This window comes from Amphiprion ocellaris, chromosome 3, assembly GCF_022539595.1.
Source record: "Amphiprion ocellaris isolate individual 3 ecotype Okinawa chromosome 3, ASM2253959v1, whole genome shotgun sequence".
NCBI classification, from domain to species: domain Eukaryota; kingdom Metazoa; phylum Chordata; class Actinopteri; family Pomacentridae; genus Amphiprion; species Amphiprion ocellaris.
Window position 1 is genome coordinate 19177644 of NC_072768.1, and position 12404 is coordinate 19190047.

Genomic DNA, 12404 nt, shown 5'->3' on the forward strand with positions numbered 1-12404 from the left:
GTGTTTCTATGATATTTTAAAGGCCTTAGTGAAAGGTGTTTTGTAATATTTTGACCACACCCACTGACATAAGTTTGAAGGTGGCAACATGTGTTTGACGTTGGGTTATATCATAACGAAACACTCACCTGCTTTTACAATTTTCTCACCATAATTCCACACCCGTTTCTACGCCACCAGTGCCTGGTGACTTGTGGGAAAGGGATGAGGCACCGACAAGTGTCCTGCAGGATGGGAGCCGGGGAGGAAAAGCTGAGCGAGCACTTGTGCGACTCGTCAAGCAAACCTCCTGCCGTGGGGAGTTGCGAGCTGCCTGAGTGTGCGTCTTGGCAGGTCGGCGTCTGGGGAGCAGTGAGTCCTGCAGACACACACACACACACACACACACACACACACACACACACACACACACACACACACACACACACACACACACACACACAGATAAGACACACTGGGGCAAGGTGACTGGATGCGGTGTCTGACTGAGGAAATGGGTTTCATGTGTGGCTGTCTAGGAGTTGTGCGTGCTGGTGTGCAAGTGCGTGTGGTCAAAGAGAGAGTGTGGTGTGTAGGAGTGACAGTGTAGATTTGTGTGTGCGTGTGTGTGTGTGTGTGTGTGTGTAACCTGATATACCTGTGAGTTACAGGGCTATGCGCTCTCTGCGTCTCCAGCTGCCATTTCCTCCGTGGTACTTTCACTTTGCCCTCATATCCTGTCAGACTAAACCTGACCCACAGTGCACATACACACACACACACACACACACACACACACACACACACACACACACACACACACACACACACACACACACACACACACACACACACACACACACAAACCTACACACCGTCTTCTGCATTCAGATTTCTGAGTAGATTTGGCACTCGGTGTAAAACTGAATGAAACAAGTATGAATGGACGTCTTTGGTCATTCATGTGCAGATCTAATGCCCTCCCACATGGTTTGTATGAAGTCACAGAGTTGGAATATACCGGCTCATTATTGCCTGTGTAATTATAATTTGCTGCTCAAATAAACCTATCCTGTGGCACTTCCTCAGCTCTCATGTAGTACTTAATCGCGATTGGATGGCCTCGTATGTGAGCTAAGAATTGGGTAAAGGGTCGAGTTGAGAATGTGAGTGTGTATATGAACGCACGTGAGGGTGTGTGTGCGTGCGTGTGTGTTTGTGAGCGTGTCAGGGTCTTAACCAGGCTCTGCTGAGCTGGACCTTGACTGAGGCCCCGTCTAAGATATCCACCTTGACACACTTAGATAGAGTTTGAGATAGCTTGCGGTTGACTGGGCATCTCTCTCCTTGTGTTTGTGTGTGTGTGTCTGTGTGTGTGTGTATGTATGTGTGTAATTTTGTCTTTCAGTGTGCGGTGACCTGTGGCCATGGCTACCAGATGAGAGCTGTGAGGTGCGTGTCGGGCAAGTATGGCGACACGGTAGATGACAGAGAGTGCAACGCTGCGGCGAGGCCCAGAGACAGTCAGGTAAACACACACACACACACACACACACACACACCCACACACACACACACACACAGACAGTAACTCCTAACACACCCCACACTGCTCAAGTAACCCAAACTTCAGCCTTCAGGGTTCACCCTTGTTTGTCCCAGAGTTAGTGCTTTGCTCTCGGGGTAAAGACATAAAATACAAGTCATAAAAATCTGACATTCATTAAATAGTACATACAGTATTGAATGCAGATGTAATATGTGTCATCAATCATAAATAGACCTTTAAAATTGTTTTGGAGTATTTTCACTAAAACCTCTAAGTATTTTACAAGCAATGTATTGCTCTCAAGTGATTTATTCCAGCCTTTATGATGCGTTAAGCGGGGACCTTTTTGAAAAGTTCAAAAATGTTTCCCCTCATATTAAAGATCTACTTTAGAACTGTTATTATTGTAAATCTTGTAACCAAACAGAGTTTGAATAGTGATGGGTTTAAGTTCCTGAGTAGCAGATTCAAGTGATTCTGTCTATTGCAGACATGGAGCAACACTAGCATGCAGTTAAATTTAAAGCATTAGCATTCATTTGTAACCAGAGCAACAAATGAATGCTAATATGCTGGCTGCAAATCCAATATTCACATTCTTTTTTTGCTCTGGTTTGGTTTCCACCAACTCCAAAGAGCAATCCCTGAAACTGCTACATGCGCTACTAGATTTTTGCTGACTTTGTCTATTTTCAGTTTGATGGTGGTAAGGTAACATTTCTTGCGGAGTGGTTTTAACTGAACTTTTTCAATAAAGTCAGCAATAAACTGAATGTTTCTGAAACAGTAAACCATTCAACATAGTCAGCTTAGATCTAAAATTAGTCATGACTCAAAGACCGCATGACCTGCTTATCATTTCAGTATCACTGATAATCTGATACCATTTGATATTTATGCTAAAATTTTACATATTCAGTTTGTTAAGTTGATGTTGTAGCTCTTGACAGTCAGCTGTTGATTGGTTTAACCTTGAGCCAAATACCTTCAATGTATATTCTTCACCATTTAACCACGTTACTTGATCAAGCATCCTTCACATTCAATACAAGTATCAGACACGCAAGCTGACTGGGAAAGGGTATTATCATCAGTCTCTGTATACATTTTGGATGCATAAAATAATCTGTGTCTGATAAAGGGTTTCTAGTAAAGGAGGTCTTGGCTAGAAACTTATAAAATGACATTTATTTTCCATTACTGAAATGTACAGGGTGTCTGCTACATCACAGACCTACATTATGTCCTGACAGCACACTGCTCATTGGACCGATGTCATAAATTCTGCTCACAGATACACTCTTTAGCTGTCTGAACTCTAAAACCTACAGAGCCAGAAAATGTAAAAACAGAAAGAATCATTGTCAGGCTTTCAACTTCCCAGTGCCCCTTGAGATACCTATCTGTGACAGGCTGTTCTGCCAGAAAACTTTACAAAATCTAACCTTAAACTCAAAGTAATTTCATTGTACATGTCTCATCTTAAAAATCTCTAAAAGTACATAGATTGTTGTAATGAGATTCTGGAAAAAAAACGCAAAATTCAGTGCTCCTTGACACAACAAGGAAGCTATTTCTGATTCGGCTGCATCCAGCAGTCACTTGACAAAAACTCAGGGTGTTTTTAGCTTAACAGCACTCCGCCAAGACTGCTCAGTCGTATGATTTCTGATGGATAAGTCCCGATAAGTCCGTAGCAGTCATTTGGAGTGGGATCGCAATCATGTGATCGTCAGCAGGCAGCTGATGCAGTGTTCACTTGTTGTCATAGTTACAGTGATTCCGTGACGCTATCTCACAATGATACAGAAATCTTTAACAAATCCATGGATCTAGACTATAAGCCGCATCACTGCCAAAATCTTATCAGGCAGTCCTTGTGTCTTTTCTGACCTTCCTTGAAAATTTCATCCAAATCCGTTATTCCGTTTTTGAATGATGTTGCGCACAGACAGACAGACAGACAGACAGACAGACAGACAGACTAACAGAAGGACAAAAGTGTGGCGATCGTCACATAACTCTGCCTTGGCTGAGTAAAATTAAATGTATGTAGTAAAATATATGTAGTATGTAGTCACCATTTATTTGTTCCATTATTGGTACCATCTGTGGGTACTTGGAAAAATGTGGCACATGTTGATTCTAGTTTTTTAGTGTGAAATAAATAATCACAGAAATTCAACTTTTAGTAGAATTATGGCATTCTAAAATTGTCACATTGCACATAAAACATTTTTGAGTTCTTCCTGCTTCTTGTTATGGTTGTGCTGTTTACATAGTGGTTTTATATTTTAAACGAGTTTGTGAACAGACTTGTAGTGTTCAGCTCTGAACTTGAACCTTTCTGCACAGTGACGAGCAAACATCCAAGTGAAGTAATATTGACCAAAGCTCATTTTTGAGTGTAGGGCGCACTTAAGGATTCTCAGACACTGATGGACACTGAAGGCAGAGAGTGTTAAGCTGATGACCTCAAAGTCTCCAGATAGGGGATTGGTGTCAGCTGCTTGAACTAAGGTCATCTTGATACGGATATACTTTGTAGTTTATGGAAGAAACGATAAAGAATATTTTTCTAACCTGGGAAAGTCTAAACAAATAACCTCTAACTGTGAGCAGTTTCTATATTCCTTGAAGACATCTTAAGTTATCATTAGAGCACCACAAACTCTGGATTTTTGCATCTAAGGGAGATACTGTGTCTTTGTTTCATATTTACTCCCATTACTCATGTATGACTAAGAGCTCACAACAGGATACCTTGTTTACATGTTTGCATTTGCAGGAGTGTGAGATGCCAGCATGTCCGTGGGCCTCTCCGGTACAAAGCACACCTCGTCCTGACAACTCAGCGCAGCTCTTGACTCAGTGGAGATACGGCTCTTGGACCGCGGTAAGAAAACAAATAGGGTTCAGTGGGTCTATGATATTACAATCTGTAGAATGGACAGAATAATAAACCAGACTTTGCACTGTTCCGTTCATCATGGCATGTGTGTAGCTTTAGGGAAAATTATCTGCTGGGTTTTGGTATCGGACTGAAGACTGAAGAGCAAGAATGTTGATGGAGCAGTTTGCATATGTGTGTGTGTTTGTGTATTTAATAGAATCCAGTAATGATGGGTCTCCTGCATGAGTGTTTACAAATAATAGGCTGACATTTTCAACTTCACTGTATATCCAAGCATTCCTTCAGATAGTACATACTGTACATGACTGTGATCCTTTTTTGGCATGGCATTGTCTCCTTTACCCCCTGCTGCATCTACACACTCACACACACTCACACACACATATGTAGACAGACTCAGGCTCCAGTGTCTGGGCTGAGAGGCCCCTCCGTCTCTCTGATACTTTGCATTGTTACTCGCGGCAAATGAAAACCAGATTCCATCTAAACACGAGTCTACGGTTTCTAAGATTGAACCCCGTCTGTCAATCTGAAAGTCGCTGTGAGCTCACATGTCAAAGAGGCCAGCGCCAGTGTGGTCTCACACACACATATATACACATAGAGACGCCACATGCACACACAAACATGCATACATTCCCCGAGCAGCGGAACTGCCATCCTCTTTAGAGTGTCATCGATATGAGAGGGATATTAACGTGCCTATTTGAGCTGGAGCCATTTGATTGGATTAGGTATTCATCCCCTCGGAAATGTTCACTTTGATGTCCTCTTGAGATGGCAGGAGTGTAGAGCGTAAGCTGGAGAAAGCTGATCATGGAGTTATTTCAGGACATCAGTGATGGCAGACAATATCCTAATCGCATTTATGTGTGACAGCAGGTGAGGAAGCCACAAATATCATTTTCATTTCAAAAATGTTGCAAAATCTATTACAGTTTGAGGAAAAAAGTCGAAGAAATGTCTTTTATTTCTCGTAACATGATGCAAGGAGGTTTGACAGAACTGCAAAAACATTTTCCTTGACACCAAGAAAGATATTGTGTAATCTAAGGCAAGTTCTCAAACTTTTCAGACCAAAACCACCAATATAACACATTCCCCACTATCCCACAGTCCCATTTCCCATACGCTAATGGGACTGTGCAAACACTGGCATAACAACAAGACAAAAGAGCACAACATCCATGGTATTATTACATAAGTGTTTAACAGCAACGAGGAGCAGAATAGTTATCATCAATCAAAGTAATCTCAATGTAGTGGTAACAGAGTAAATATACAGTATGTAGGAGCAGCAAACTTACAGGTGATGTCTCTGTGTGTGGATGTTCACTTAACAGCAGACTCCTCTTGCTACCATGTAAAGTTCTACATTAAGCTCACACACTGAAATGGGTGACCACTGTGCTGGAGCACAGCAAGTCTAGTCTGGGTTTAATTTCAGAGACGGACCCTCAGACGGACCCTTGGAGACTATGTTTAGTTGCAATTTTTGTTGTTGTTTAAACTTATCTGCTACAACTGATGCAAGTTGCTATTCTCTTTTCATCAACTGAGAGGTCATATTGGGACAATCCCAGAAAATCAGACTGATGAGATTTTTTTTATATTTGCACAGTTTAATGTTAACTTTAATTCAATTCAGTTTCATTTATATAGCGCTCATTCACATGTTGTCTCATAGCATTTCACCATAGTAAGGTAAAGACTATTTTATACAAGAAAAGCACGCAGAGAGCACAGTACCAAGGCTACTCAGTCATTATATGATTGCCGACGGATGAGTCCTGATAAGTCCGCAGCGGTCGATTAATAGTAGGATTGCAATCATGTGATTGTCAGCAGGCAGCTGACGTAGCGTTCACTTGTTGTCATACTTACAGTGCTGCTATCTCTCAGTGATACCAAAATCTTTAACAAGTCTGTGGATCCAGACTATAAGCTGCATATCTGCCAAAATCTAATCACTTGGTCCTTGTGTCATTTCTGACCTTCCCTGAAAATTTCATCCAAATCCGTTATTCCATTTTTGAGTGATGTTGCTAACAGACAGACAGACAGATGGACAGACAAACGTACGCCGATCGTCACATAACTCGGCCGAGTCTCTGCCTTCTTGACGAAGTAACAAAGAACAGAGAACCCAACATTCCAAAATTGCCTTTGGATTTCCGAAGAGCAAGCAGTCAGCGATGATGGGAAGGAACCAAAAAACCCTTTAGCGGGGAGAGAAAAAAAACCTCTGACAGAACCAGATTACATAGATAGTAGAGATAGCAGGAGGGGTTGCGGTGGGGATAGCAGCTACAGTTATGGCTAAAATCTGCCATTACTAAATGTTTTCAAGTTTTATTTGAATTGTGGAAGTCGTCACAGGATCCCAATCCTCATTTTGGTAACCACTGCACTGGAGAAACTTGCTGTCATCAGACGAACAAATTTCAATCTAATTCAAATCTATCAGAAAAATAGAAAAAGAAAAGAAAGATCAAGCGTCTTAATAATTTTAAGTGGATGATGTCTTTTTTCCTTGGACAAGAACACAATTGATTTTATGATCCTACAACAATATTTTACCACTTTCTTCAGCAGGGCTTTTTGTATTGGTATTGAAGATTGAAGTGCACAGAAAAGTACAAATCTTCCACTACTGAGAAACTGATGAATCAAAACTTCAGCTTAGACACAACTTGCAAATTTGCTCATGTCATTTTATAATACTTGTATGCATAGTATCCATGCATAATTGCATATTACTGTAGGTCATATTGAGGTACATTATATGTTCTGTGTATGGTATGCTCGCAATATCATTTGGGGCTGTCAGTTTGCAAAACTTCTACAGCACAAGAAACCAAACAATGTTGTGGGGCATTTTCTAAACACCATACATCATGATAATTGTCAATCGGATATAATGCAGATATAAACCACATGAGAGAAACATTTTTCAGCTCCACAGAAAACATTTTATTTCATCTCAGCTCTGTTTGTGTCTGCGTGTCTTGCAGTGCTCGGTGTCCTGTGGTAGGGGGAAGCGAGCGCGTTACGTCAGCTGCAGAGATGCCCAGGGAGGAGTGGCCGACGAATCACACTGCACCCATCTGCCCCGCCCCCCGGAGTTCTCTGCCTGCTTCAGCCCCTGTGGCCAGTGGCAGGCCGGAGAGTGGTCTCTGGTGGGTAGAGCATTCAACTTGTGTCCAATCAGTGCAGATGTTTTCCACCGTGATGACTTGCAGTAATCACTTCGTTCGCTTTTCCAACAATGTTAAAATCACCCTGAAACAAAACGGGCATATGGCACTGCTATGATCTGGACAATTAAGTTTTGATCTTTGATTTCCATCCAAAAGTGTTGATGTCACTAAGAGACCAGTGGTGAGGTGGAGCCATTTGATTTACAGTGATTATGTGATTTTTTAATCATGCGTTCATGTGAAACAAAGCTGCTTTACATATAAAAGCTCATATGAGATTTCTCTAAGGACGAAGTCTTAAGTTTATTATATTTATGTCATATTCATTTGGTTTCTACTCCTGTTGTACTGACAGCTACAGACTTGTGGGAGCAGACAGTGAAGACAATGCTCCCTAAACTAAGGCCTGTGTAAAACCTGGAAAATCTCCTACACAAGTCTGATTCAAAAAATAATGGAAAGGAGCCCTAGATCAGCCAAGAATATTTCAATATTGATCCTTTAGAGTGTATAGAATCAAATGATTTTGCACTTTAAGACAGAAAATATGCAATTTTTTTTTTCATATGAGCACATCACATCATTCTCACAACAATGCAATACATGAAGTTGAGTCTATACTTTAAATGAGGCCTTTATTTTCTGAAGAAGGGAATTATCAGGATTAGACGTGTATGCTGTTTTTTTTTTTTTTTTTTTTTTTTTACAATTGTTGTTCCCTTGTGAAATTAACAGCTCTTTTCTTCGGCATCTGTTTCTAACACTTTAGTTGTCTCTCCCCTTGCCCCAGTGTTCAGTAACGTGTGGCGCAGGAAGAACCACTCGACAGGTGGTCTGCTCCAACTACCACCAGCCAGTGGACCAGTCTTTCTGTGATCCGGATGAGAGGCCTGCGACAGAACAGGAGTGTACCGCTGCGCCCTGCTCTTCAGTTTACCATCGCCAGCGCATCAACGACCAGCCCTACGGATACCCTCAGGATCCAGGACGGCATCCCGGGCACAGCAGCTGGAACGTGCCCTCAGCAGACAACCAGTGGAGGACCGGCCCCTGGGGAGCAGTATGTTCAGCATGCCATCTTTGAAGACATAGCAGAAATATTCAGTCTTGTGGCGGTCATTTTGTGTTATTGGAGCCTTTTTATGTGTGAGCAGCTTTGAATATAGTTTGCTGCATGTACCGTACAGGCCATGTGTGTATATAACATGCTGATGAGCAGGTCTGTGTGTCTGTCTGTAAACACATTCTTGTGAACACATTAACTTGGGAGGTGAGGCGGCAGCTGTTTTCATTTCCCAGGGCAGAAGGCCATACATGGTAAACCACTTGACAAACAGCACCGAAGTACAGATTTAAAGGCAAACTGAGGACTGCCAAGTGTATACACATTATATGTTGTTTCAATGTATACGCAGACATTCACCCAACTTATAGGCGTTCAAGAGCCTTAATTCTTTGGCTCAGATCAGCTGGGGATGAAGGGATATCAATGATTTGGGGCAGTTCAGGCTCTTGAGGTTCTTGTTCTTGAATCAGATTAGCTCAGACGCAGAGATAATGCTATTTTTGTCAGGCATGAGTTCATAGTTTTTTCCTTTCAACGTTGTTTTTTGGCTTGTGTGTTGTGTTGAATTACAGTTAGTGTTACGGATGATTCATACAATGTCATCCACATCTGCAAATTACCATTTCAATATTCAACTAATATTAATGGTGAAACTATTTTAGATATTTTATAGAATAGTGTCTTTTGGAGGTTTCACTTCTTATCCTGGAGATATTCATCCCTGCACGATGTTCAGTCTCATGTGACCGGAAGCACTTCTGTTCACACTCATTCTGTGCTGTCCTCCCTCGCACACAGAAAGCACTGAATGTGCTCACTCCCATTGACAGTGGGGATGCGTCATTTTAATTGGATGCAGAGTGCACCTACTGCTCTGGTCAAGGCTGTAGTGTTCATCGCTCAAAATAGTCCTCCACGGACTTGTTTTCCATCTTTGGAAGATAGTTTGAATATTGCAGCAGCATTTAGTCTTGGCTAGGTTCATGTAAATTTAGCTTAAAAGATTGTTTACTGTGCTGAGTATGTAATTTTTTGTGTGATTGTATACATGCACCTGCTCAGATTGTGGTTTCTAAACAGTAAAAAGACTATATTTGAGTGAGTGGATGGGAAATCATTGAGCATGCAGTAATGTTAGTTTTATTAAAGGAGGTCCCATAGTCTTTAAGTAAGCCTGCAGTAAAGTATTAAACAGCAGTAAATACAGTATATTCTTACACACCTGTCTACGAGGGCTTTCTAGAGCTTTCAGCCATATTTCATGACCCCCTTATGCTGAATGGAACTTGCTCAGGTGTGATCATGTTACCTAAAGAGTGATGTTTGGTCATGTAGTAACAGAAAAGAAACAAAAATTCCATAGGTACACCAGTCTTTATAGTACACCGATTACTATTCAGTTTAGTTCACATGTAAACACAACCATGTACTGTGTGTTCTCTCCAGTGTTCCAGTACCTGTGCAGGAGGCTTCCAGAGGCGAGTGGTGGTCTGTCAGGATGCTGATGGACGCAGCAACAGCTACTGCGATGAGCGGGTCAAACCTGCTGAGTCTAAGAGCTGCGACTCTGGTCCCTGTCCTCTGTGGAACTACGGCGTCTGGGGAGAGGTGAGCTTATATGTGGGGTTAGGAGGACAGTGTTCCTCATAGTCTTCCGCTCACTCATCGTGAGCCTTATTACAGTTGCAGAGATCTTTTGTGCTTCATCCTGATCATCTGTTGAGTTTTCTCTGTCTCTATATCTGTCTCTTTCTCTTTTCATTTATACATAAGCAGACATTTGCCCAAACTTGGTCTAGAAAAACCTCAAAGTCATGCCTCTTAAAGCCACTGATGATTCATTGCAGAAACACTTAGGTATCCTGAACATGATTTTTTGCTTGCTATTCCTTTCAGTGTACCCAAACCTGTGGTGGAGGAAGGAGGACTCGCTTGGTGGTGTGTCAAAGACCCAACGGTCAGAGGCTCAACGACTACAACTGTGACATCCTGGACAAGCCTCCCGACATGGAGCAGTGCAACCTGCAGCCCTGCCCAGGCTCTGCCTCCTGGCATCGCCGCCCATGGAAGCCGGTACGATAGTATTAATTTTCCTCCGACTTTATCTTCCTCACTGAACGGTGCGTCACTGTGAGTAGACATGGTGTGTGCAAACATGACCTCAGACCTGTGTGCTGAGAGTGTTTTTAAGCCTAAAACTGTAGGAGATACTGAAGAACAGTAAATGCTGGGTATCTTGTGGCCACTAGCCAACTCCAGCCCACCCAGATGGGCCCTGCAGTGGCATGGTGCTGATTAAAATGAAAAAAAAAGGAGAAAATACACAAAAACAATGCTGCTCCACTGAGGGGATCATTAAAAACACATGGATCCCATTTTGGGCCAAGGCTCCAAATTAAAACCTACAAATCAGGACAGCGTTGTCCAACAATGCCATATATTTGTAGAGGCGTAACTCTAGAAAATATTTATTTCATATATGAGGCGTGAAGTAAATGTTCTTTGCTGTTATTGCTGTCTTCACCCTGTATCCGAAGTACACAAGTGTATATTTGTGTATAAGAGTTAATATTATGACCTTTATTGAACAGCTATGAATGACTGTAAGTGTATTTTGTATATGTATCTTTGTACAGTGTGATTTTATTTTTCAAGTAGCTAGTTTTCATTACTGAATATTTAATATTTTGCTGGTGCTCTTGGTCAGACCTCTCGTATCTCTCTATGAGTAAATGCAGTTTGTACAGAGGAAAATATTTTCAAAACATGCTTCATTCTTATTTTTGATATTGTGTTTTTACTTAAGTTGAAATGCAACATAAAATGGTTTCATCTCCATCAGGTCGAACTATCTGAAAACAAACAAACTATGCAATGATATTAAAAAACGCATTAAAATAAGTGCCTTGAAATGCAAAATAAGACAAAAATGTGTTTCACATAAGAGAAGGATTACAAACATTAACTTCCCAGTACTATTCTAACACCTGTCTTCACTCGTTGTCCACTTTATATCAAACCACAAGTGGTTTTGTATGTGATGTGCCACAACATCAGAGGCCTGTCCAATGTGTCATTTTATACGTTGACACTGTAGACTTGATCCTAACATCACATTTGAGATTTGGTGCTGTTGTTCTGCAACAAGCGACAAAAACAGCAACTTTAAAATGTTTTTATGCTTTTGTCATTATGATGAGGTGCTATTCAGCTGAACATTATAAAACGGTGACTTATCGGTTTTTTGAAGATAAGGTTGTTTCCTGGCTTAAGAATGAATTTATTTATTCTGTTAATGGTAGGTAGCATCAGTGCAGCTTACTGAGCATAAAACTGTCAGTGCAGGAAATCGTTCTTTTTCAGCTTTTATCCGTGTCCATAAAACAAACCTAAGCACACAGATACCTCCTCTTTATTATGTTACAGTCAGTTGTTGCTGTTTCTCTTTCATCCTTTGGCCAGTTTTTGTTTTCTGAAGGATTTTTTTTTCAAATGAAACTTATTTATTTGTTTACAATAGATTATTAATTGTTGCAGCTTTAATATTTTGTTCCAGTTTAGATTGATGTAACACTTTACTTGAATTATTTGTCATTTTATATACCCAAACAGTTCGAACCTTTGGGCTTTGCAGTCATGTGACCAGCGATAACAAATGCAGTACGACAATGAGGGCAACTTAGGGGCAACTCAACC

The 12404-nt window shown here is 41.2% G+C and overlaps 1 protein-coding gene across 1 annotated transcript in view; it reads left to right on the forward strand.

Moving 5' to 3' along the window:
- Window positions 1-12404, forward strand: part of LOC111569902 (A disintegrin and metalloproteinase with thrombospondin motifs 20) — an 87589-nt gene that overhangs the window by 50296 nt on the left and 24889 nt on the right. The window contains exons 22-28 of the mRNA XM_023272341.3: window positions 181-351; window positions 1388-1507; window positions 4317-4424; window positions 7457-7621; window positions 8433-8702; window positions 10155-10316; window positions 10605-10781. Coding sequence (XP_023128109.2) covers window positions 181-351; window positions 1388-1507; window positions 4317-4424; window positions 7457-7621; window positions 8433-8702; window positions 10155-10316; window positions 10605-10781 — 1173 coding nt within the window. The remainder of the gene's footprint in view (window positions 1-180; window positions 352-1387; window positions 1508-4316; window positions 4425-7456; window positions 7622-8432; window positions 8703-10154; window positions 10317-10604; window positions 10782-12404) is intronic.